Source organism: Chinchilla lanigera, unplaced genomic scaffold, assembly GCF_000276665.1.
Source record: "Chinchilla lanigera isolate Chin_1 unplaced genomic scaffold, ChiLan1.0 scaffold00140, whole genome shotgun sequence".
In the NCBI taxonomy this organism is placed as follows: Eukaryota; Metazoa; Chordata; class Mammalia; order Rodentia; family Chinchillidae; genus Chinchilla; species Chinchilla lanigera.
In genome coordinates, this window is record NW_004955541.1 from 2,954,621 (window position 1) to 2,982,502 (window position 27,882).

Below are 27,882 nucleotides of genomic sequence, written 5' to 3' on the forward strand. Positions count from 1 at the left end.
GAAGCCCACCGTCTATCAGCAGCACCGGTCCTCAGTCCAGCAGCTGCCTGCCCACGTGGAGAGGCTCAGCAGTGTGTGTGGGCACAAGTGCAGATGCTCTGCTTGCCAGGGTGTCTATCCTTACCAGAGCCAACCCTGGGAGCCGGGAGCAGAGAGCATATGCCTTCCAGCTGTGTTCTGCAGTTTCAAAATGGTTCTGGCTACTCCCAGTCCTTTGAATTTCCATATCAATTTCTACCAAACAGCCCGCTGGGACCCTGACTGCATTTTATTATCTATCCCTCTGCTTGGGCAGGCAACATGCCGAAATGTTTGACCAAGGAACATAGCGTAACTCCCCACTTATTTATGTCTCCTAATTTCTCTCAGCCGTTTTTGTAGCTCTCACAGTACAGGTCTTGCAGCACATCTTTCATCAGCCTTATTCTAAGATAACCCACATTACTGATGTGAATGTGCCATTAAACTCCAGTCCCCAACTGTGCTCTCACTGTGCTTAGAAACATGACTTTGTATCATGAACTCTTGCTAAACCAAGTATCATGGCTTCTGTGTAGAGCTTTTAGGCTTCGCCCCACAGATGTCTATGAATAGACGGTCTTACTCTTTCTGTCCCAACTTGTGTGTCTTTTGCTTCTTCTGTTCACTGGTGTGCTGGCCAGAACCAGTGGTGGGGTGCTGACAGCAGCAGTGGCAGGGAGTGTCCTTCTCTGACCCTGAGCCTCTGGACAAGGTGTACAGCCCTTCGCCGCTACAGCTACAGGCCCATGAACACTGCACATCAGGCCCAGGGAACCAACCCCTTACCCTCACTTCCCCAAATGGCTCTGTAATCAACGGGTGATGCCCTTTGCATCAACTGATACAATCACGTGGGTTTGTTAACACAATGAATCAAGGCTACTGATTCTGGATGTTAAATAAACCTTGAATTCTTGGTATAAACCCTGCTGAGCCAAGGTAGACATCTTTTTTACATACTGAGGAATTCCACTTGCTGAAATTCTTTTTAAAATCTCACGTTTATGTTCACGAGTGCTACTGGCCTGTTCTTTTCCTGCAGTATCTTTGGTTTTGGTTTTGGGTTTGGTGTAACATTGATGGAACAAGTGGGTATCTGTGAACTTCTACTTTACTTTTTACCTTGTACAAAACTAGAAATGGATTAAAGACCTACATCTAATAATTAAAGTGATAAACAGAGAAGAAAATACAGGGATATACTTTGTGATTTTGCCTTTGCCTACAATGGGGGACATTGAGAAAGAGAAAGGCGGGTGCAGTAGTGCACACCTATAATCCCAGTTTCTTGGGAGGCTGAAGCAGGAAAATTCTAAATGTGAGGCCAGGCTGGGTAACTCAGCAACACAGTATCTCAAAATAAGGGGTAGGGAAGAGCATCTACTCAGTGGTAGAGAATTTGTCTACAGGTTCTATCTCTCGTCCCACACCAAAAAATAATTTTTAAAATTCTGGAAGAAAAAATAAATTGACTAGATTTCCACAGAAGCCAGGGATAGCAGGTAGCCAGAGCTTCATGCTGTGTGAGGAGTCAGGCCACCAGAGGAGGACCAGATTCCAGGGAGTTCTGAGCCTGTTTTCTTCTCAAAGCAGAGGGTTCGCCTTCATATGACTAAACGTCAGGGAGAGGGAACAGAGAGTAAGCAGGGCAGGACACGACTTCCACTCCACAATCCCACAGCTTCCTGCAGGTCACACTGTCACAGAGGAGGGGACATCAGGCAGTGGGTCCCCTTTGGAGTGGCCCTTCAGCAGAGAAGACCACAGAACAGCTAGCGGAGAGCTGGAGGGTGGGGCACAGATCAGTGCAAGGGAATGGGTGGGGAAGCCACGCCAACAAGGGAACAGGAGCAGGAGCCCATGGAATTCTCATTGCCTGCCAGGCACCTGGGTCGTGTCCTCTATCAGGATTGGTGTGGGGAGGGAAGCCCAGGCTTGAAAATGTGGTCCTCTTCCCTCCTCGGCCCTTGTAACAAGGGCAGACAGATGCAACTCTCCAGAATCCTACCTGGGAACCCAAGGTCTGGTCTCTGCTACGGCCACCACCAAGACTAGCTTGGAGCTGAGGTGAGCTGGAGCCTAGAACAGGGAGCAGGCGCCACGCTCAGCCCTGTGTGGGGCCTCCTGCTCTTCCTGGGCAGGGTGGGGCTGTGCTCAGAGCTCTAGTCACGCACAGACGTCATTGAGATGTGCACGCAGACACAGCACGACACAGCATGGACTGAGCCACCTCACCGCACAGCGACCCTGGCACACCCACTTCTACAGAGGGGTTTTGCCCCAGAAAGTGCTGTTCTTGGCTTCCTGCCCAGTGAGTCTACAGCTGTGGCAGAGCAGCCCGGGACTCCACAACGCTTCCGCAGCATGGCGGCAGGGACTACAGGGTATTTATTACACCATGCGCAGTCCATGCCACAAGGACAGCTCTCAAGCTAGAGCAATCACTGCCCTCAAGGGGCTCAACAGATTGCAGAGCAGTGTCTCCCCTCACAGCCTCTTGCTCACTGGTCTGTGGGAGGTGGATCCCCCAAAGTCTGGTCTCAATACTCCGATCTCTGTGGTACTGCGGATGAAACCCAAGGACCCGCACCTGCTAGACAAGGGCTCTACCTCTGAGCTAGCCGCAGCCCCTAGAACATGTTTTGGGAATGCTGAGGTCTCCTCTAAGCCGCATGTGCTGAGCACCGTGACCAAGGTCGATGGGCTGCCTACACGGCAGCCCTGGACGTGGTCAGGAACTTTTCTCTGGGCAGCCCTCTAGCTTCTCTGGACTAGAACAACTGCCACAATGTAGGGGTTTCCTGGCTTCTAGCAGACTCCTAGTTCAGACACTCCAGGGAGCTCTTACTTAGCACTGAGCACGTCCTTCTCCAGTATACCTGCCCATGCTGCTGCAGGACCACATGGCCTATCCCTGTCACCCAGAATGCTTCCTTGCCTTTGATAACACACAACTGTATCTGAGATTGAGACTATGGTCAGAACAAGCAGAAGCCAGTCCAGGCCCCATCACAGCAAAACCTCCTCCAGTGGCCGTGTTTTGTCATTCCCGAGGAGCGGGCACAAGCACAATGCTGCCAGCACTGTGCCTTCTCAGGCCTCCACCATGTACCTCCAGGAGAGCTCCACCAGCACCAAGCACACCGAGGGACGGGACGGGACAGGACATGCATCTTCAGGTTACAGCCGTCTATCCCCAGAGGGAGACAGTCTGGCTTCATCTTGAGTAGTTAGAAACCAATAACAAAAGTAGGACAGAGCTACTTTACTGAGGAAAACTCCAAAGTCTGCACACATCTTTTCAAGGTCCAAATGTAGACACAGCAGGCACTGTAGGCACAGGACTGGCCCAGTCCCAGTGTTCTCCTCGGGTAAAAGACAACAACGCAAGCCAGCCCAGGCCTGTGGCAGCTGCTAAAGAGGAACCCTGCAAGGTGGATGTGGCCTGCAGCTCAGCAGCTTCTGTCCTGCCCTTCTGCAGCTTGGCCTTTACAGTGTGGCCCCTGCCTGAAACATTACCATCCTTCCATACCTGGCTCTTTGCATGTCAGACACCTTCAACACGGCCTCCCGCACACTGCCGAGACCTGAGCTGGGACAGCAGTCATTCTCTCCACCACCCAGTCAGCTCTGTCAGACCTGCAATCAAAGCTAACGTGGCACCGACTGTAGTGCACACCTGTAATCTGGCAACTCAGAAGGCTGAGGGAGGAGGATCACAAGTTCAAGGCTAGCCTAGGCAACTTAGACTCTATCTCAAAATTTAAAGGGATGTGTGTGTGTGCTGGGAGTGCAGCTCAGTGGTAGCACACTCCTGCATTTGGCCACCAATACCACAAAAGACAAAAACCAAAGAGAACAAAACCAAGTATGACACAGATGCCTCCCTGCTGAGGGCTGCTGTGCCACCCCTGACAGACCAGCAGAGGCCCTGCTCTCTGATATCTTATGGAAGGATGTTTCGGGGTTCCGGGGCTCCCACCTGTGTTAACCATGTGGACAAGAGATACTATGGGCCCAAAGCAGGCAGCGCAGCTCCCATCTCAGCAGGGGCTGGCCTGCTCTCTCAAGGTAAACGCACATCACACCCTCCTATTTGGGGGGCAACTCCAACACTCTCTGGGGAGTTTTCAACAGATAAAAGCAACAGTTACCCAAGATGAAGACCAGGAAAACCTGAAGCTCAAGGGCAGTGATGGGAGCCGCAGAAACAGGAAGAGAGCCCTGAGCTGCTGCATGGCTGAGCAGCCCCACACATGGTGCCCTACCTTTCAGTGCGAGGCTGTGTGTAGGGAACATAATCCCATCTGAATCCCAGGACACAGCCCAGGGAGGTAAAGGAGGTGGAGTTGGTGGTGCTCCAAACTGGGTCACTCCTCAGCTCCACAGCAGCCCACGGGAGCAGGGAAGTTGGCTCATGTGAGCGACTCAGGCCCTGAGCTGTGTGCATGCTGGGAGTAGCTGGAGCTAGAAACTGGTTGTATGTGTGGAGGTAAGACAAGGCCAAAGTGCAAGCTACCTTAGTCTTGACAAAAGCACCCTGCCTGGATGATTCAGTCATCAGTTGCTAGGCAACCTTTGTGTCTTATGATACTAACTTTGCAAAGGTACAAATACTTGCCCCTGCTGTTGTTGTTCAGGTCCTCTTACCCACTTGGGAGAGAGACCTCCACCTGACCCAGCTCTTGTCTCTTGTCTATCTTTTCCTCATTCCCACTGCTGTCCCTCCCCGGGGTACACCGGAGTACACCAAGAGACCGAGTTCCTACATGTGCACTTCGGGGCCAGACTCACAAAGCCCTCCAGCTTGGCAGTGCAGAGAAGGTAGGGAGCCATCTTCTGCCCTTCAGCTCCACAAGGGAGACCTGAAATCACAACTCTGACCAAGGTTGGCTTGACCTACTCAGTGTGAAATGGTTCCAAGCTTTGGGCTCTCAACTACTGGAACTGCCACTGCCAAGGTCCCACCTGCCCTAGGGCAGGCATACACTTCCCCTCAACAGCTCCGTCCTCTCATGATCTTGGACACCCCCACCATCAAAGCCATGTGGGAGCCTAAGGATCTGCAGGCATGTGCAGCACCCACCACTGCCTGCCTAGAAGCATACAGTGCTGGCTGAAAACAAGCCTATTCTAGCACTGTAGGACTCACCACTCCCGTGCAGGGTATAAGGTGCTCCAGATGAGCACGAGGGGAAGACAGTGGGCATGTTGCCCAGGCACCCAAAGGTCTCAAGGCTCCTCTAGTTTTTCTGTCTACATAGCATGAAGCACACCTATGTTCACACACTGCTTCACATTTACCAAAACAAAGTGAATACAGGACTCGGTTCATTAATTTTCATATGTGCAATTTCTGCTAACCTTATTATACTCTAAGACCCAAGTATTACCAGAGAGCCTGAGCTGCAGCAGGGCTGGGCAGGGCAGGAGTTCAGGCAGAAGTAAGGGGCAGCAGCCTGTGCACACTCTTTCACAGCCCAAGCACCAGCAGGAAGAGAGGAGGAAGCAGCTCAAACCAGCTGGCAACTAGGAACTGCAAAAGGTAGGTGACACAATCTGCCAGGGTGAGTGTGGATGGCCTAGCATACAGGCAGCCAAGGAGAAGCACCAAAGACAAGTCAGGATGCATGACCACAACCTGCTTTCTGTGGGCTTGTGGGGTCCCCTGCTCCAACACAGAAAGCAGGAACCTGTAACGCAGTGCAGCCAGGACTTGGTGATGGCCACAGAATAACACACTGCAAAGCCTGAGGCTGAGCCCATTTGGTCAGACTCTAAGTTCATGCTCAGAGTACCACCCTGCATTGCAGGAGCGGAAATACACACCCGACTGTCACCCCCAACTGGTACTGCAGGACAGGAAGTGCACACTCCAGAGCTGTCATTCCCCTACTCTTTAGCACTGCAGAACAGGAAGTATGCACTCTAGAACTGTGTCATCCCCTGACCCACTAGCACTGCAGGACAGAAAGTGTACAACCCAGAAATGTCACCCCTCCTCCACTCCTGACAGAAGCATGCATCCCATAACCATGTCATGCAGCATCCCCCTCCCTCCATATTCCCTGGCACTGCGGGCAGGTGTAGAACCTGGTATTAAAAACACATGATAAAAGCTGGGCTTACTGCTGTATACCTGTGATCCCAGCACTCTGGTAGGCTGAGGCAGGAGGACTGTGAGTGACTCTCACCTAGAACAACTTATACTTTTTTGAAAATCAGTCAGTCACTCTGACTGGGTATGTGGCTCAGTACAAAGGCCCTGTGCTCAATCCCTAATACTTAAAACAACAAAAGTAAGCATATAGGAAAAAATTGTAATTTAGATTTACAATCTGTCTTCCTATTCACATTCAGAAAAAACAAAACTTAAATGTGACATTCTCAGCAGCGTTTATAGGCAGGATAACTGTAAATATTATAATAGAAATCTGAAGGCCCAGGGACAGAAACAGGCAGCCAAGGCAAGACCACCTCAGAGAGCAGCCTATACCCAAACGTACTAGGAGAAGAATGGCCTCGGCAGGCATGGCTCTGCAAACACCCACCCCATGCCTACAGGACAGGCTCCCCCAGGTACTGCCAGACTGCGCATATGCGGTACCTCCAGCCCTGTCTGGGACAGGCAGGCAGGGACAGAGAGGAGCCAGGAGTTACCTTTTTCCCGGTTTGTTTCTCCACCATGTCGTTGCTGAGAGGAAAGTCTTCTTGCTGTGGTGTTTTAGAACACCCACTCTTGGGCATCGTTCTGCTTCCTCACCTGATCTTCATTTACACCGCCATCGCCTCATCGTCAACCGTCTGCTTCAAGAGAGAAGAGACATGGTCAGACACCGGGGGACACAGAGGCCACTCAACACCTGGCAACCCTCCCATGGACCCCGGTGGACAGACCACAGAGGGCACAGCAGCTCAGCACAGGGCTAGCAGCAGTCCTTCCACATGAGGGTACCCAGGCTCCAGGAAACAGCCCAGGAAATACCCCAGGAGCTGCAGGCAGGAGCAGTGGCAGGAACAAGGTGGGCAGAAAGGGCCTGTAGAATACTGGCTGCTCTGGGTGGCAGGTGCAGATGCTTCACAGCTTGGGCCCCTTTAGCACAGGCCTTGACCCAGACAGGGGTGCTGAGCAGGCCCAGGGATTCTGCCCCTGCTCAGTGCTGTGAGGAGACAGATGGAGGCCCTCTCTTCTTCCCACAGCCAAGGTCACAACACCCAGAGCAAGGGCCTGCTCTCAGGCCTGGCAGATCTCCTCTCACAGGCTCAGCTTCTACCACCCACTCACCAGCTGGACCCAGCCTTGTCCCTCACACCCCAAGCAGAAGGCTGGAGGAGAATCCCTGCTTTTCATAAAGTGCTGAGCTCAGGGGGCTAATTCCACACTTCTTTTTTTCCAGATAAAACAATCTGGCTACACGTGCAGGCATGTGACAGCTCTGACAGAGTCATGGGCTTGCCCCTTCATCTGGGCCTGAGGCTCCAGCCAGTTTCCAAAAAACTTATGGTATGTGCTATACAGAACAGGTACTTCATTTTCTGTATGTTATAACATTTCAGTGTCTTAACAGGCTTAGTGGCCAGGGACCAACGCCTAGAGAGAGCAAGGGCTGCAAGCCACTGGAGGTCTCGATATAGTACAAAGAAAGCCTGCAAGGGGTATTTAGAGTAGCAGGTCCTAAATGACCTACTCTGCTATGACTCCCCTTGCTCCTGTCCCGCTTCCTGGCCACCAACAGGTACCTTGCTCCTGTCTCCTCTGTGGACACGGCCCTCTGGTCTCTCATGGGCGGGCCATGCCTCACCTTCTGTCATGTAAGAGGGAGAGGGAGAGGTCTCCCCACACATGTGCTCTCCGCCATTGGATAGAGACCAGTTTGTGCCAACCACAAACTGGAATGTGCCTTGGTGCCATGCTGAGGTATGTTGGATGGTGACAGACCTGCTGGGTCTGCAGCCTCTATCATAGAGTGTGGCCCTGCTCCTTGGCTCTTCCTAGCTGTCATCAATCCCACACTGGCTGTTTCTGAGGTCATACTTCTTCTATATCAAATCTCAAGATCCTGCCCTTTTTTCCCTAATAACTGATAAAAGCTCACAAACTACCCTCTTGCTGTTTAACCAACCTAAGAACACATCCAGAGACCTGGCCTCCACTGCAACCCAGGACAGCGGCTATGTGGCTATGTGGCCAAGGCCTGAGATAATTTCTCAGTGGGGAACTGTGAATTCTATATTTTTCAATTTCCAACATAAAACTGGGGGCACAGTCTGCTGAAACTGTATTTTAAGCACCTGATGTAGGGACCACTAGTAGAACTTGTGGCTGTCTGTATACTCAGCAGCAATATGCAAGTAGAACTTTAAAGACCATCCAAATGTTGAGTTTTAAGAGGTCCTGCTTGCCTGTCCTCAGGAGGGCACAACCAAGCACAGCTGTCATGGGATCGCCCCACTGCAGTGAATATGCAGACACCATGCCCTGACACCCCAGCGGCTTGCAGCCAAAGAAAGTGTTGGAGCCATCCCCTCTCCAGTTCTTCACTGTTTTGCTTGATGTGCCTGGTAGAGCTCTGCCTGGTGATTGCTAGGTGAGAAGAAGTTGCTGTCTAAAGCCAGAAAGCAGGCCTCGCGGGACAGGAGTGTGCTACATCTCGCTCTTGGACACCCAATCCAGGATGTTTGACAGTCCTGCTTTTACTGCTGATAAGCGCCAGGGCCATGAGCTTTGGTGGCACCACACTGAACAGACTGGGACCCTCTTCTGCACCAGAGATGCTCCCAGAACCCAGCACTGCCCAATGCTTCTCCTTCTACCACTCCTCAGGGCAATTCTCACAGTGCTGGGGGTAAACCTAGGGTTCCTACAATTAAGGCTTTGTGGCAAATTTTTCAAACCAACCTGCTGATACACCTGGGAAGAAAGCCTGGGTGATGCCATACCCAAGAGCTATACACAGCCAACAGCCTGGTGCCCTATGACATCCATGTACACCACCAGCCAAGGATGCCCACTAGCCAGCCAGGGTACTTCATGCAACTAAGCAGTATCAAGAGAAAGGAGCAGATTTTCCTTCCCAACAGGAGGAAAATCAACTGAACAACCATATGAGGTCAGAACACAGCACAGAGACATCAGGACTTCAAGCCCCCATGACTCTGCTCAGATGCTCAGGAAGGCATGGACCAGACAAGAAGAGGGGCCACAGCCAAGCAGGACCCAGAGACAACTCCTTGTTCTTCTAGTGGACTCCAGAGAACTTCAATGAGAAAACAGAAGATTCGGACGCTGACAAATGGAAAAAAAAAAAGAAGAGTACTCGAGAGCCAACCTCTAGAAAGTTCACTGTCACAGAGAGGCAAAGACTGATGAAAGAACCAAATATCACAGGATAGCCTTCCTCCAACAGGTTGACAGGGGGATGGACATCACAGGGTGCCCCTCCTCTGATGGCTGACCAGGGGCCAGATGCCCAAGTAGGCCAACACTTTGCCTGTCCTCAGCCCACATGCTGGGAAGGGCAGAAGCAGCCAGGTCCTTGTCAGCGAGAGATCAGATCACCAGAGATACTTGTCACCAGGAATGCTAGTGACAACAGAGCTAATCAGAACAAGACTTTTCAGACTGAAATTCTCTGTTTGGCCGCATCACCACCAGCACAGGAGCAATTAAGGTGGCTTTAAGCATACAGAAGTCAGTGCAACCCTTCCAGTGCCTTTCCTAAGGAAATCAGGGGAGGCTACACTGGTTCTGGCAGATCTAGCCTGTCAGGGCCAAGCGCTAAGGATGGATTTAAAATTTAATGCTCAAGGGAATTTAAAATATCAGAAGAAGGCTAGTATTTTGTGACATCTAAAACGTATGGAATTAGCATCTCAGTGTCCATAAATAAAGCTCTACTGGGATATAGCCCAGCCATCTGAGATCCTTGCCATGGCAGCACTGGGGATAGAACCCAAGGCCTCAGGCACACAGAGCACACCCTTCCCAGACCCTCCCAGCCCACCTAGATTCTTGTGGCCTGCCTTCCCTGCAAGGGCTGTGGGGTCTCCTGCAGGTCATCTCAGGCCCTGGTGTGGGGGTTCTCGCAAGTGTTCGTGAGGTTGGGGTATTTTTATGATAGTACTAAGACGCCATGTGCCCTTCCCATAGTGTTGGTGCAAGCACTGGCAGGTGACAAGGAACAGAGATGAGGTCTTCTCAGTCACACAGGGTCACAGTCACATGACTGCAGCAGAACCTATATCATGCACAGCTATGCTTAATAAAGCAGTAAATACTGCAAATTTTATAAGATTGCAAACCTTGAGTCTTTGCCCTTCCAATATTCTGTGGCAAACAGAAAAATGCATGAAGTACTTCTGGTGGGTGTCACAGTGCACCCTGAGTCGTGAAGAAAACCATCTGTGAGTGTGAGCTGCCATTTAAACTGGCTGTGTTTTATTTTTTTAATTTTAAAGAGAGTAGTACATGAGACACAAACGAACAAAAAAATAGAACAGTAGCAGCATACCAGTATCACAAACATAAACAAATCAAAGCAAGAACATTCAAAGTGATACAGGGTCTCAAGACAAATTAATATAAATCAGCAGTGATTGTTACATTGCATATCGCTATCCTCAACTACACTGCTCAGATTATCAGATGTAAGAATGAAAGATTGCTCGAACCATTAAAGAGAATAAGAAAACAATTCTTCAATAAAACCTCAGAGATAATACAGAGTTTCACTAGACAAGATGGTAGGTAGGGGTTCACCACTGTAATTACACTGCATATTGTTACCTTCAAATCAGTGGCTCAGACCACCACACACAAGCATGCACAGTCGCTCAGAACATAAAAAATTGTGAGCATTAACTGTTCATTTCAATACACCATCAGACAACAGCAACACAATCATTGCAGCTATTCATATATATATTTATGTTTTGCCTTCCTTCTTTCTTTACCTTCTTTCCCTCATCCCAGTTGTTCCTTCCTTTGAGCAATTTCTTTCCCTTTCCTATCATCTATTGTACATTTTGAGTTTTACCTAGTCTTTCAGGTTCCTACACCAAGGAGACAATATGATGTTTACACATGTGGGTCCGATTTATTTCACTGATGAGTACGGTCTCTAGTTGCATCCATTTACCTAAAAAAGCCTCAAGGTTATCTTTTTTAATAGCTGAGTAATACTCCATTGTATAGAAATATCACAACTTTTTTATCCATTCCTCAGTGGATGGGCATCTGGGTTGTTTCCAAGATTTAGCTGTAACAAATTGTGCTGCTATAAACATGGGTGCATATATATCGCTGTGGTATGATGTCTTTAATTCTTCTGGGAAAATACCCAGAAGGGTAATAGCTGGGTTAAAGGGAACTTCTAGTCCTAGTTTTGTGAGGAATCTCCAAATTGATTTCCACAGTGGTTTCACCAATCTACACTCCCACCAGCAGTAGAGTAGGGTTTCTTTCTCCCCACAGCCTCTCCAGCATTTGTTATTGGTTGATTCCTTGATGATATAAACTGGCTGTGTTTTAATGGAACACAAGTTTTTTATTTTATTTTATTTTTGTTTTGTTTTTCTTTCTGGAACCAGGAAACAAACTCATGACCTCGCACTTGCCAGGCAGGTGCTGTGCCGCTGAGCTAAATCCCCAGCTCTGGAACACAAGTTTTAATGAAAGACCATCTCTGCAGTCCACAGATGAGTACTAAGGACTGGGAGCCTGGTAGTCACAGCCACTTCTCAGTGTCCACAGGGGCCGCTGTCCTTACATGAAATGGCATGGTGTTTGCACAAACCCACACACATCCACCTGTGCCAGACCTAGGGCAACCTAAATTATGTGTGAATAGCTGTTATAGGGGCTGGAAATTTAGCTCAGCAGCACAGTGCCTGCCTGGCAAGTGCAAGGTCGTGAGTTGGATTCCCGGTACCAGAAAAAAAAAAAAAAAAAAATAGCTGTTATACTGTATCATTCAGCTGGCTGAGTCTGCAGCCATAGAACTCACACAGATGGCCAACTGTATGTTCTCAAAGTGAATAAAGTGAGCTTACCACTTCAGGAAAACTGACAGGAGTTACTGCCAATAAAGAGCCTGAGCTTCCACAGTGAAGGGAACCCTAACTTTAGAAAACGTACAGTCACATTACCACAGCATGACGGTTCTGCACTACTTAGTGGCAGTTTAATGTGATCACTGAGTGATACACCGAAAAGGCTATGTTAATAATGTATAATGTATAATGAAACATCTGTCTCACTCCATGAACCAGTGTCACCACAGTAACTGATGTTGGGTTAAAAGCCACAAGCAATGAGAGAGGACGGGGCCGAGGTGGCAGAGCATGCAGGTGACTGGACGGTTTCAACTCCCTACAGACCAACTGAGGGAGGGAGGTCAGCCTACTCCATGTGGCCCAGCAGTGCCCACGCCCCAAGACAGTGGGGTGCAGAGCAGGTGCACGTGCCCGCCCTGTCGCCACCACCTGTAAACAATGCTCTTGTTGAGATTCTTGTTATTGGTTTCCTTTGTAAAATGGTTGTTTTTCAATAGAAATCTATTATATTAATATGAATTACTTTATTATTTTCAAATGAACTAAATATTTATAAATCTTCTCAGCCATACATTTTACACAGTAATTTAACAGAAACATCCACATCAACAAACAAAAAACTCCACAGGCCCAGAGCCCCTCGTCTATGTAAAGGAATCACAGCCCACACCCCTGAGCCTCCTTCCCAGACACAGGGAAGGGAGCCAAGCATAGAGAAGACACGCTGCCGCAAACGCCAGCAGAAGACTAAGAAGGGAAAGCGGGCGCCATCTAGGAAAAACAAACACTCACGCAGACAGTTAAAAGAAAGAAAGCCAAATACATAAATACTAATTTAAAAATTAAAATCTGTTATAAGCCGGAAGTAACAATAAAAGCAGCATGGTCCTACATGGGACCGAGAGCAGAGCAGGCAGGAAGCGCATGCCAAGCAACGCTTCCCCATGGCAGAAAAGACAGTCTGTCCCCTGAGCCACAGTACCACTGCACATCCACTTGGAAAGGGCGTAACCCAGCTCCTGCCTTCTTCTACACACAAGATCCACCCAGACAGGCTGCAGATCTACACATCAAGGGCACAGCCAGTACCAAGTGAGGATGGCACCAAAGATACCTTCCCAACATCAAAACAACTCAGCCCACATATAAGAAGTATCAATCATGAAAGACATATGAAAAATCTGAAACATCAAGACTTCTGATCACTGAAGATCACCTTCCTAACAGGAAAAAAGAATGTAACTGACAAGCTCTCCCAGAATATATATAGACCTTCTGCAAAACAATAAACATACAGACCAATACAAAAACAGACACACATTTGTTGTTTTTTTTTTTTCCCGGTACCGGGAATCGAACTCACGACCTTGCGCTTGCCAGGTAGGCGCTGTGCCGCTGAGCTAAATCCCCAGCCTGAGACACACATTTAAAGGAGCACTTCAAAAGGAGGAAATCAAGAAGGTCATTAAGTAGAAAGGCTCGCAATTTCATTGGTAATCAAGGAAAGGCAAACTGAAACAAAAATAATACCTCCAGCACTGGGGAAGATGTGGAGCAAAGGAAGATGGTTCATTCCGATGGAAGTGTAAATTGACAGGACAAATCTGGCATTATCTACCCAAACTGAACATAAGCATGAACTACAATCCAGCAATTTTATTCTGGGAATGCATGCAAATCAAGAGGGTGTATACCATGTTTACAGTAGCAGTGTCTATAACAGGCCCAGGCTCCACATAATAGGAGTGTCCAATCTGCAGTCCGTGAGCTGTTTGTGGCCCTGGACAGCTAGTACAGTGACCCCATAAGACTACAAACTTTCAAGCACACTTAAATTCTTTTTAGGGGTAGTTTTCATGACTTGATTATGTGGTGCTCGAGCACACATGGGAAAAGGCAGTCGAACTCCACCTCCTGCAACAGTCACACGCAGCCAGTCTATAGACCTGTGTGTATCAGACACTGCACACACCTGTGCAACTTGGAGCAAACACAGCACTGACAATAAACAGTACCTCAGCCTCCCTACATGTATGTGTGCCATGAAGACAGGTCTTTACTGTTACTAAGAGACATGTTAGTTTTCTTATTTAATTATCAAACTTGGACTTGTGGTTTATTTTAATGTTACAATAAAATGTTACAGAATAAAAGAAGTTTGTTACTTATATACAGTATATATATAACTATATTCTACATTTTGTATGTGGTCCAAGACAATTTCCCTTTATTCAGTGCGGCCCAGGCAAACCAAAAGGTTGGACATCCAATGACACAAATGAATTTGCAAGTAATTATCAAGGGAAAAAAAGCATACAATTTTGAGGGAGGGGGGCGGTCAGGTTCTTGCTGTAGTTCAGCCAGGCTTGGAAGTTACTTCGTAGCACAGGTTGGCCTCAAACTCATGGCAATCCCCCTGCCTCAGCATCCTGAGTACTGAGATGTGTGCCACCATGCCCGGTGCATGCAATATGTTAACATAAATTTTTGAAAACACTCAACAGCAGTGCTGAGACACGCATACTTAGGAGGTGACAAAATGTGCCTGAGCAATGGGGTCTTGAGGTGCAATGCGCGCTGGGACTGCGAGGTTAAATGGAGCTTCTGAGTGAAGGGATAGAAATGTTTGCTTTGGACTTTTGGGTGTTGTTAATTTTTACAACAAATACCATTTAAAAAGCTGAACAAGTAATATTCAAAACATGAGCCATGCTACACCCTGGCAGGGCTTCAAAAAGTGGAAGGCACTATAGTGACCTTGCCACAGGTCCTGTCCCTCTTCCAGTAGCCCTGGGTGTCATCCTACCTGTGCTGCTGAGAACAGCAGCTACACGGACAGGACGTGGGGGAGCTCCAGGCTGCTGACATTCACAGTGAACTGTATTTTCAGGAATAGCACACAGTCAGCCACTGTAACCGCAGGAGAGAACAGGAAACTTTAAACCCTGGCTAAGGCAGAGATCCAGCTCTGAAAAGACGGAGATAAAAGGAGCTGAATGCAGTATAGGAAACTACCTGTCATATACAACAAAGGCATTAAGATGCAGACTCAATGTGATGAAGAGCACAGGAATGCAGGCACGTGTTCAAGGCAGAGCAAGAGACTAAAACAGTCACTGCGGTGGAGCACCAAAAGCAGAGTGAGGGCAGCGAGTCAGCAGACATCCTCCTAGCTTAGTAGTGTAGAAACAAAGACACAGAACCGCCCAGGGAAGGCAGAAGGCTAGTGTAGGCTGCTCACACATTGCTGCAGGAACAGAAAGGCCAGCCTGTGGCCTCACAGCCCAGCCATCCATCCATCCTAGGGTTAATGTGCCCAATGCATAGAGAAGAGGACAGGACAAGATGTGCACAGAGTAGCTCACTGCAGTGCTGTCGAAAGCAGGCACCAGGGCGCAAAGCCCAGCCACTGCGGGGCTACAAATGACACTGACACTGAGCTGTGGAGCTCCAACCAGACAAATGGGAAGGAAGGCGCAAGCAGAGAAAGGCACATGTATTACAGAATCATCTCAGGCATGTGAAGGAGCACTTACATCAACAAGTAACAGAAAATAAAAGGCTGGCTTAACACTAGAAAGCCAACCAATGTAATCCACCCAGTTAAAGAAGAAAAATCACATAACCATAACAATTAGCAGAGAAAAACCATCTGACAGAGTCCAACACTCTTGATAAAATCTCTCAGCAAAGCAGGAGTAGAGGGAAACATCTCTGACACAATAAGCAGCAGCCAAAGGGCCAGAACTAGCACCTTCATGGTGAAAGTCAAGCGTGTTTCCCAAGAGCAGCAAGTCCCTGATGTCCCTGTAACCACTGCTACAGGAAGTTCTGGCCAGCACAGAAATGAAAGGAAAAGAAGTCAAAAGCATATAGATCAAAAGATGACGTGTCTACCTACAAAACCACAGGAATCTAAAATTCCTAGAAATAAGAATTTAGAAAGTCTGTAGAACACAAGATCCACACACAGAAACCCTTTGTGTTTCCACAAATGTGCCAGTATTGAACCTATGCAAACAGAAATACAGACACAATACCATTTGGACTTTCTCCAACTAAAAATGAAACAGATTCAAATCCAACAAAACTGGAAGAGCCTATAAAATTTTATGAAAAAAGGGGGAAATCTTTAGCAACTAAGGCTAGACAGAGTTCTTAGACATGGTAACAAAAGCAGAATCCTTAAAAGAAAAAAACTGATAAGCTATCAATGAAATTAATAACTTTTACTCTGTGAAAGACTGAGGTTAAAGGGTGAAAAGACAAACTACAGGCAAGGAGAATACATTTAGAAATCACAAGTCAGACAATGAACAGGTGTGCAGAATAAAACAGAACAATCAACAGTAAAAAACGGACAAAACACACAGACATTTCACTAAACAGCGGTACAGATGATAAACACAGATGTGGAGAGATGCTGGAGGGTCTTAGCCATTAGGGACTGCCAAATCAAACCACAGTAAGGGCACGCAGGGAGACGCCTGTGATCCCAGCACTCAGGAGGCTGAGACAGGACAACTGCCAAGACCCAGACCACAAAGTAAGACCCTCTCATTTTCTTAACAAAAGAAAACAGAACAGCACAATGAGCTGATAATGGTACACACCTACTAGAACAGCTACAACAAACAGGACAGTGCTGAGGGCACAGAAAAACTAGGTCTCTCCAAACTCTGGTGGGGTAGACATAAAAACAGCACATAAAAGTGAACATAAAAGTTTGAAAATAGCAAGAGCACCAACCCCAACTGTACTCCTGGGCATTTACCCCGGAACTTGAACCCTGTGTCCACACAAAGATCTCAGTGTGAGCGGTTGTGACAGAAAAGCCCTCAACAGATGACCAGACAATGCCCTTCGGCCTGTGCTCCATCCCTAACACGGCATCTGTTATTACTAGTGTGTACAAAGGGCAACATGGTCAACCTCTGGAGAATTCTGCTGGGACCAAAACCCCAGCCTCCCATGGTCACATCCTGTACGACCAAAGTTGCCAGAGCCCAGGATGTGACAGGGCAGTCAGAGCGGCTTGTGAGGACGGCATGTGATCCCTTCCACACCACACTGGCTGTGGCACCACACAGGCATGGGGGAGCGGGGAGGGGGTGTCTGTGTCCACAGTTGACTGAGCACATTAGTCTGCAGCGGGATCTCCCAGGGGCCTCAAAGAGTACCTGCATCACAGCTGCCCCCAGGGAGGCGCTAGGGGAGCTACTAGGGCTGCTACTATTTTTGTAACTTCCTGAACAGCTATAATTATTTCAAAATAAAGGGTTTTTTTTTGAAAGGAGAATACAGAGATGAAGAAAACCTCTAGGTATGTTGGCAATTCTCTGTATTCTGACTGTGGTACTAGTTTATCTTTCAACATTTTCCAAAACCCACAGAACCACGCATTTTAAATGGGTAAATTATGTGTCAATTATAATTGTTAAAAACTGTTAAAAATAATTGGTAACAAAAAATTTCAGGGGCTGGGGATTTAGCTCAGCGGCACAGAGTCTGCTTGGCAAGCACAAGGTCATGAGTTCGATTCCTGAGACCTGAAACCCCCCCCAAAAAATTTCAATTTCTAGCCACATGTGGTACCACATGCCTATAATCTCAGCATTTGGGAGGCTGAGGCAGGAGAACTACCATGTGTTCAGGCTACATAGCAAGAGCCTGTCTCAAAAAAATTTTTTTAACTTTTATGATTTTGGAGTTATGTTTATACAATTTAAAACATTAAATATAAGAAAGCAATCTCTAAAGTTGAAAAGGACAGGGAATAAACTTAGCTAGCCAGGTATCTGTTCTGTGGCAGAACACAGGAAAAGCAATCATTATTAACCAATGTGCAACAAGTGACTTCCCCAAGCATCCCGGGACCATACACAGTTCTTTTTTTTTTTTGGGGGGGGGGGGTCTTTTTGAGATAGGATCTCGCGATGCAGTTCAGGCTGGCCTTGAGCTCACTTTGTAGCCCAGGCTGGCCTTGAGCTCACTTTGTAGCCCAGACTGGCCTTGAACTCCCAACCATCCTTCTGAGTGCTGGGATTATAGGCATGCGCACCATCACGCCCAGCTCTAAAATTTTTTGTTTGTTTATGTGTGGGTTCTGGAGATTGAATCAGGGCTTTTGCCAGGAGCTACATCCTCAGCCCCCTTACTGGTGTGTTTGTTTGTTTTGTGGTGCTGGGGACTGAACCCAGGGCCTTATGCATGCAAGGCAAGAGCTCTTCCACTGAGCCACATCCCCAGCACCCCTGACCCAAGTTCTGAGGCAATGCCATGGGGCTCTCTGAATCATGCTTTTCAGATAGCTGCTCACGCACCTGGCCACGGTCAGGTTCTGGACAGGCCAAGCTCTTCCGTACGTGGCTGTGCAGTACCCTCCCCTCCTCCTGCTAATGCGTGTCCTCACAACTAGCGGTTTCCCCTAGTGGACCCTAAGTGACCACGCCTCTCTGAAAGTCCCTTTGTCTCCAGTGCAAAAGGCGGGTAATTTCTAAGCTGCTTTTTAGAATTATCTTCCACCCAGGAATATTCTTCAAAAGTAAAAAATCAAGGAGGCAGAGTCTACTAGGAGAATTACTACTGGTTCTACTCAATGTAGTTTACTGCTTCCTGAATAGTTTACAGGATAGTTTCAAAAATGAAAGCCACACTGAGTGTGGTGGCGCACGCCTGTTGTCCCAGCACTTGGGGGGTGGGGTGGCTGACTCAAGAGTTGAAGGCCTATTTCAGCTATAGTGAGTTGAAGGTTGGCCTGAACTGCATAGCAAGACCCATCTTTTAAAACAAAACAAAAACAGGCAGGAATGACATAAAAAATATATGAGAAAAGGCTTACTATGTTTAAGACAGAAATAAAATAATTCCAACTGCTGAAGGTTGGTTAGGCCCTTCACACAAGTGGCAGAAACCAGTCAGGACAGCAAAAAGCAAGCCCATGTTCCCAGATGCCAACATGGTAAATCTGTTATGCTCTCACTGGCATAAATCTGTTATGCTCTCACTGCTCAGAAATGGACATTAACGAAAACCCATTTTGCTTCATTAGTTATAGGAAACTCACACCATGTTTTTACTATCACCTTCCCAAAAAGTGCCCCCCATGAAATCAAAACCTGTTTCTTGATATCCTACTATGACAGCAACAAAGACAGGTGACAGCTTCACCCTCCTCAGCTTGTGTTTGCACCCCAGGATGCCTCTGGCCCACTGAGTCATGAGCTCCATCTCTTTCACCTGGCACAGATCCTAGACTGGCCTAGGCATCCCCGATTTTTTGAGACAGGGTCTCACTATGTAGCCTAGGCTGGCTGCCATCCACACATGCAGCACGCACCCCACACGCTGTGAAGTCCGTGGAGGAAGTGGCCAGGGCGTGGGTCAAGGTGAGAACAGTTCTGCACAGGACCGGCCCACGTTCACTGTAGGAGGCTGCTGCTGCCCTCCAAGGCTGCATCCCATTCACACTGACTCATACACAACAGCCTCAAGTTGCAAAAGGCCCAGAAGTCAGCTGGCAAGAGGAGGGACAAGTGTGGTGGTAGCCCAGAGGCAGATGCTCACCATAGCATGCTGGGCTTGAAAAACAAGACACAAACAAACCAGTGTGTTTGCGGTGGGCTTCCGAGGGTCTCAGGACCCCTGAGTCAGGTGGATGTGACCGGAGGAGGCTCTGTGTCCTCGGGGACTGGCTGCACAGGTGTGTGTGACAAAAGTCACCAAGGTGTACAGCTAAAGCACATGCATTTCCTGTGTGGATGTCACACCTCCATGAACATCAAGAATAACATCAGCTTCTACATTTCCAACAACTACTGCCCAAGATACAACCTGACACCTGGTTTGCAGCCTGTAGAGCCAACAGCTGGGATAAATGAGTTTGGCTCATGCCTGTCCCTTTGCACCAGGTCACTCTATGCGGGGTCATGGATGCAGCCTCATCTGTCCCTGTCATCATTCCCAGGAGCAAAGCAGGCTGCAGGAGGCTGCTACAGGGCTGCAAGGGCTCCAGTTCCTCCCAGCCCAGGACCAAACTTACACCAGGGCATCAACAAGCCCTGCAGCTCACAGTGAGGCGGGAGGGACTGGAAACCATTATTGCACCACCTTTGAGCTCCAGACAGTCACGTTTCACCTGCGCACAGTGGGAGTGACAACTACACCACACCAGCCCCTCACCACCCTACACAGGCTACGCAACCAACCAGAAGTCTGCCTGCGCAGCCTCGCACTGCAGGGCAGAACAGCACAGGGTACTGTGCTGGGGAAAAGCCCGCCGCTCACACAGACTTCAAACTGAAGCTAGGAGTCTGGGCCTCAAGGAAGACGAAGGGCCAGGCCACTTGGAGCCCAAAGGCCTGCAGAGCAGCACCAGGCTGCTGGTGGTGGGAGGGCATGGAGCCACTCCTCAACTCTGGGTTACTGTTTGGTTCTGAAAACACTTTTGTGCTTCCCCATGGACACGTGGACAGCTGGCTGGCTGGACATTAGCCTTTGCTGACACAGCCACTGCAAACAGGACCACACAACAGACTCAGAGTTTCCCCATGACACTCTCAGACGGACCTCTGACTAGAGGTTCTAAGTTAAGGAGTGAAGGACGACATGCCAGGAAACTTGACCTAGACACATTCCTGCCAGGCAGCTGAAACAAGCTCTACCTGTTCACTGGCTGGTGTGCTTTACAGTCACTCAGCTTCCCACCACATAGCCAACACCACCCAGGCCTCTGGCCACAATGTCAGCACATCTGGGGAACTCAGAGCTACACTGCCAGCACCTGAATGAAAGCTGCCTGGCTGAGGTCAGTGCTGAGATGCTCAGTGAACACACCCCTGGGCATGTGCACACGCACACCTTCACGACCGAAGCCCAGGATCACACCCCAGATGCCAGTGTTCTCCCAGGCACCTCCAACGTTAGGATCACTACTGCTGCCTCCTCAGCTCTGGTGGGAACCAGAGCTGAAAGAGACAAGGGGCTCGAGAGATGCCTTATGGGGAGGGAGGGAGGCCACCCGCCAGGCACCACCCACTGCTGGCCCTCCCTGACAGGAGGCCCAGGTAGGTACCCAGCCTGTCCTGTTACTCTGGGCATGACTAATGTCCCAACAAGTCATCCCCTCTTAGGATGTGTCTGTCCTAGGGGTCTGACTATATGATAGGACTACACACAGCAGAAATGATAAAAGGGTTTAATACAAGTATAACGCCTTAAATATAAAGGAACTTCTATTAGAAAATGACTTCAACTTCAAATGCTAAAACAAGCAGATACATGGAGGAAGGTATTATGCAGGACACTCACTATGAAATGTCAGAAAGCAGGAGACTGCTCCTGACCCAGACTCCTCATCGCCATGTGACCACAGCACACGGCCCTGGAGCTCAGAAGGTTGCCGCAGTTTTTCCAATTCCAACGCAACAGGCAATGGATATACACACCCCTCCTCAGTGTGGTGGCAACACAGAATCACCTCAGCCAGAGCCGCACAGTGGTACCTGAGTCAGCTGAACCCAGTGATCTCTACGCCTTGTTCTCTGATGACCAACAGCACACCCTGACCTGCACATCTGCTGTGCTCGACAGTCCTGCTCTCCCTGGCTCACAGCCATAAGGAGGACATCATAGCTCTATCCATCTCCTGCTCTGCCCTCAGTACCACCACCATGGTGTCCCAACATACTAGCCCAATGATACTCTGCCACTTGGAAGCCATACTAAGTGCCATAACTATGGCCATTGCAGGATGCCAGGCCTGGCTGGCTCCAAATATACTGCCTCAAGCACTCCTGCAGTGGCTGCCACCGCCCAGGCTGTCTCTGAGGGAGGGTCCATGCACTGCAGCAGAACCACACTGAGGTGTCCCCGGCCGAAGACTCCTGCCAGCCCCTCCCCTGCAGGGACCAGGCAGCCACCTGCTTACTGGGTGAGTGACAAAGGTCAACCCCTGCAAATTCAAAACATGGGTTTGGAAAAGGCCCATCTATAGCAGTGATTCTGTTCTGGTACACGTGCTCTGTTCTTCTAAAGCAGAAGCACACTATGGGCAAAGCCAGAAATTACCTTCTTTGTTCTTCTCCCATGTGGTGAATCAGCCGAGCAATACAATAGCTTTCTCTTATTTGCAGTTTACCAAGTGGATGGATGGAGCTACACAAGTCTCATCTGTTAACAACCAAATGTCCACAAAGAGACCATGAGCACATCCTTCCCCTCAGGCTCCCATCAAGTGGGCTGTAGGTCCCTGTGTCTCACCTGATCTGAGACTCAAGCAAAGATGATATATCCATCTGCTCATACTGCTGGCCCAAAGAGAACCAGAAACTGCTCTAAACATTGCAACAGTCATTTTTTTAAAAACTCACAAATCACAGAGATGGTGACTAAGCAAAACACCTTCCTAAAGACCTGCCAGGCTCTTGCCCAAAGTCTCCACAGTTGGAAGAGCATGGAATGAGCTCACACTGTGAGAGCAGGCAAGGTAGGCTCAGAGGGAACATGCTGGCAACACTGCCAGAGGTGCGCCCTGTGCCTTCCAAGAACTAAGTACAGCATGAGCTTAAGCTTAGCATCAAGACACAGAGGCTGACAAAATGAGTAAGTACAGAACCCACTGACAGCAATGGGCAGGTGGGTGGCAAGAGGTGTGTGCGCGCACATGCAGCCGCTCCCATTAAGAAGCCTGGCCCCCTCTTCCAGTTGTGACCAACTCTTGCAATGAGGAGATGCCAAGGGCAGCAATCCACCTTCTCACGCCTTTCTGGAGTCTCTAGCACCCTCAACTCAAGTAGTAAAAGCATACTGTCTATGGCTCTGCATCATAAAAACCTGAATTCCTTATTTCATAAGATAAACAGAATGGAAAGTGTTGTAGGAAGACTGGGGCTCACAGAGCTGTGCCACAGAAGGTGCACCCAAAAACCCAACCCCTCAAACCCTCAACCACTGCGGGGACCAAGTCAGGTAGCAGCAAAACACTGGGGCCCATACAGGAGGCTTATGGGCCCAATGTGAAGGTCCAGCCTCAGTGACCTTTACCAGGGACGTCCATGAAACCCCAGGGTCTGGAACCCAGGCTTCCCTGATCACCCATGTCCAGAATCCAGGCCTACTCAGCTTTGAAGACCAAATTAAAGTCTGCAAGGAGGCAGCAAAGCATACGAAAAATTAAAAGTTATAGTTTCCTTATGAAGGAGCATTAAAGTCAAGTGTGGTAGTGCACGCTTGTAAACTCAGTACTCTAGAAGGCTGAGAGGCAAGATAGCCAAAAGTTTCAGCCCAGCCTGGGCAATTGAGCAGCTTTGCAAGACTGTCTTCAAAAATAAAACAAGGGCTGAAGATGTAGCTCAGCATGAAGGTCCTCAGTTCAATCCCCAGTCCTGCCAAAATGAGAGAGAATTAACTGAGAAAGTAAACGTTCCTCAACTTACAATGAGGTTACATTTCAATAAACCCAATACGGGCTTTCAAAAATCCTGGGAAATGTATTTAATATGCTTAAATACCAACTATCAGAGCGTAGTAGTATGGTGCACTATCCTTTGTTTTTTGGGGTTTTTTTTTGGTTTTTTTCTGGTACCAGGAATTGAACTCACGACCTCGTGCTTGCCAGACAGGCGCTGTGCTGCTGAGCTAAATCCCCAGCCCCGGTGCACTGTCCTTTGTGACAGCAGGCTGCCCAGGAGTTGCAGCTTGCTGTCACTACCCAGCATGTCACTAGCAGAGGAAAAGATCAAAACTCCGAATCCAAACTATGACACCTACTGAATGTGTATCACTTCACACCATTGTAAAGGTGAACAACTGTATGTTGGGGACGTTCTGGATACTGAAATGCCATTTACCCAATACCGAAGTTTCTAGTAGAAAAGAGCAAAGCAGCTTTACTCCTAACTGCCATAAGCTACACACGACCCCAATGCTCACTGACAGATGAAAGCAGGGATGAATACACAGTGGTCACACTGCAGAAGACAACTTAGCATTGAGGAAGAGGAAAACATTATGCTAGTGGGATGGGTCTGAGGCAAGTGGACGATGCTGTGGTCTGCAAATGGTGTAACGCTGTTCATGCAAAGGCCTGGAACAGGCAATGCTACACTGGAGAGATGAGAATGCTGGGACAGGGCACACTGGAGAAGGTCTGTGGCCCAAACAGCAAATGTGGCCTTATTTGGAAAGAGTCTGTGCAAATATTAAATTAAAGATCTCAGGATAAGCCACTGTGGATTATCTGGGCAGACCCCAAGCCCAGTGACAAGCATTCTTACAAGAGAAAGGCAGAAGGAGACTAGGCAGGGAAGAGCAGGCCATGGAACTGCAGATGGGGCCACCTGAGGAAAGGCTCTGCCTGGAGCCCTGGTGGGCATGCAGTTGCCAGCACCTCCCTTTCAGACTTCGCCTCCACTATGCAAGGAGACACTCCGGCTTTTTAAGCTACGAAGCTTGTGGCTTATATGAAGCTTAATTGAAAGATATGGTGAATGTTTAAATTTTTTAAAAATTTTATTATAGTAAAGACATTGCCATTAATTCTCCTCAATCCTCCCTCCCCAGTCTCAAACACACTTATCTTGTTGTTCCTGCTGTGCTCTGAAGCAGTTCGGGAAGTCCTCCTTCCTGAGTGTTTTTAGTTGCACTGTTGCAGTCGCCTCAATGTCCTGACTCAATTTAAAATGCTGACCTTTTGTGGAAATTTTGACTCTGAGGAAGAGCCAGAAGTTAAACAGTGCCAGATCCAGTAAGTAAGGTGGATGAGAACACAATGCCATGATTTTACACAGCTGATTTTCTGTTGGATAGGTATTCCCTGTATTTTTGATCACACCTCTTAAAGACTCTTTTTTTTTAAAAAAAGACTCTTAAGGATGGGTGGGAGGGACCAGGACAGCTGACCAGCATGCCATGCCACAGTGCTGGAAAGAGACGTGTTCTCTCTCTCTCTCCCCAACACACAGCTGGCAAGTTGGTATTAGAGAACTGTGTATCTTTCTAAGTGCTGTCAGCACCTTTGTAACATTCTCACCTTGGCTTTGCACACTCTGAAATGCAGACAGAACAAGTCTCAGTGGAAACAGAGAAGGCTTGTGGAAATAGCTCCAAAATATACTTAAACAGAGATTGACATCATGAGGAAAAAGCAGGTTACATATTAGCATATAAGTAAGCAGAACCTAGAAATGTGACTTGCACGGGAAACAGGGTCCTGAAACCACCAACACTGGTGACGGTGGTGCGTGAGTGAGGTTTTTAGAAAGCTGCTTATTTTCATTCTGTAATTCCCCACCACAGACATATTCTCCTTAGGGTGTGATTACTGAAAATAAGCATTAGATAGAATCTCAAAATGCATTAACAATACCTTACTTGTACAAAACTTACACATACTAATCATTTTACCTACATGATCTGGCAGACATGTACTTCCCAGGGGAAGAATTAAGAGATTCCTGTGGGGAAGACAAGCATGCCCAGGGCCAGCAAGCGGGATGTGTGCAGAGCCAGGCTGGAACCTGCAGCCCTGGAAACTGCATCCAAGGTTGCTTATCAGAAGGTCCTTTTCAGTCCATGCCTTCATAAAAGGTAAATTCTATCTAGGCACAAGATGCATATTCAGTAATAAAAGAACCTAGAGACATGAATTCCTCCTTGATGCAACCAAAGGAGTGAGACGTAACGCCCTAAAGACTCTCAGCATTGCTGAGGTGTTAAGGGAAAGGTGGCTCTTTCTGAAACCTCAGAAATCGAGAGGGCCCTATGTTACGTTCTCGGTTTTTGTTTGTTTTTCCTAGTAGTAGGCACTGAGCCAGAGCCTTCATATTACCCCAGTCCCTCCACGAAGAGACAGCATCTTGTGGTGCACACCTGTAATCCCAGTACTTAGGAGGCTGAGGCAAGAGCATCATGGCGAGTTTGAGGCCAACATGGGCTACACAGTGAGACCCTGCCTCAAAAAAATCCCAAAAATAGAATAAAGGTAGGGTCTTGTTTTCTGGTTTCCATGTAAGAAATCTCTTGTGTCTTTACCATCTGATAACAAAGTATATAGTAAAGCAAACAGTGGGTGTGAAGAACAGGGTCACACACACTTACCCAGCACCCACCTCTGTCCAAGCCACCCCTGGGCTGTAGATGTCAACACGAGATGCTACACAACAGCTGCAGTCCCCAGTGGGGCCCCTTTCACTCGTTTCTCCTCTCCACTGTTACTCTAATCTTAATGCTCACTGCTCCCATAAGCCAGCAAATGCCACATTATATCTGATCCTTCTGTGGGTTATGTATTTTGTTGGTTCTCATGCTTTGGAGATTTATCCTGGTAAGCTGAACCAGGAGTTATATTGACAGATGCCGTCCTACTTTATCATAAACTGAGTATGGTATTCACTGTTGACAAGCATTCATTCTTTCACATTTTCCCCCAAGTTTTTGCTACTACAAACAACGCTACAACATTTGTCTATGTACTTCTTTAGATAACGTTTAAAATTCAACCGAAAGCCAGGCATGGTGGCACACACCTGTAATACCAGCACTTGGGAGGCTGAGGCAGGAGGATCATGGCAAATTTGAGACCAGCCTGGGCTAAAAAGTGAGTCCAAGACCAGCTTGAACTGCATAGCAAGATCCTCTCTTTAAAAAAAAAAAAAAAAAAAAAAAACCTGAAATAAACTAACTCTAAATGCTTTCTAAAATCTGATGAAGTTTCGCATTGTACAGTCATCCACAAATATGCCTCTTCCACTTCGGATTAGGATTAATATGCTGTATATACTATACAATTACAAAGAGATTCTGGCTGAGCAAGGGGAAATGGCACTCTGCATATAACATAGCCTTTTGTCGAACAAGAACAGGTTCTACAAACATAGTAATTAACAACTTTCATTAAAAAATAATAAACTCAAGGGATAACAATGAAGTTCTCCATGGCAAAATAGGCCTAAAGTTCCAAATCCCTGGGAGTCAGCAGGATATGTGAAGATGCATGTATCTTCCCAGGAGCGGACCCATAGTCTCTGGCGAGTTCATGGGGAGCCCACATTCAAAGAAAGTTTAGTCCGTCAGTTTGTCTTTCTGAACATGTGGAGCAAAGTATTAGATCACATTCAGATGAAACCCTGAAAGAACACATACGTGGCACATGCCTAGAATCTGAACACTTTGGGGGGGCCAAGGCAGGAGGAACACAAGGTAGAGCCCAAACCCCGAAACTTGGCAAGACTCAGTCACAAAACCAAACCAAACCAAACCAAACCAAACCAAACCAAACCAAACCAAACCAAACCAAACCAAACCAAACGGCTGGGGATGTAGCTTAGTATGAAAGCCCTGAGTTCAATCCTCAGTACTGTGCAAAGACAAAAATCGAATTAAAAATCTTCATTTTCCAAATCCAACTTCCAAACAGTTAAAAACTTTACCAACACACAGAAGGAACACATGACTTGGGACATCTTTCACATATACCAAGAAAAAAATATTAATTCATCACCCAAGTCATTGGATGAAACTGCTGCTCGTAAGCGGGGAGGGGTGTCCAGCAAGGTCACTGAGGAGAGTGAAGCCCACTGTTTCATTTCTTAAGACAAATGAGCCAGTGAGACCAGGTGAAGACGGTGACCCTGCTGCAGATGTGGGAGGGATTCCAGAAAACGATACCACTGTACCTGGCTCTACTTTTCTCCGCACTAAACCCATCACAGAACTCTTCTTTTTAAATTATTAGGTAAGCAGTCAAACTAAAAGAGAGCAAACAACTGAAGTGGGAACAGGGCAATCTGCAGAGTCCCACAGGTCAGA

General features: G+C 47.9%; 1 protein-coding gene across 1 annotated transcript in view; it reads right to left on the reverse strand.

Moving 5' to 3' along the window:
- Window positions 1-27,882, reverse strand: part of Ankrd11 (ankyrin repeat domain 11) — a gene marked incomplete at its 5' end in the record, with an annotated part of 112,383 nt that overhangs the window by 33,391 nt on the left and 51,110 nt on the right. The window contains 1 exon segment of the mRNA XM_005411033.2: window positions 6,682-6,828. Coding sequence (XP_005411090.1) covers window positions 6,682-6,768 — 87 coding nt within the window.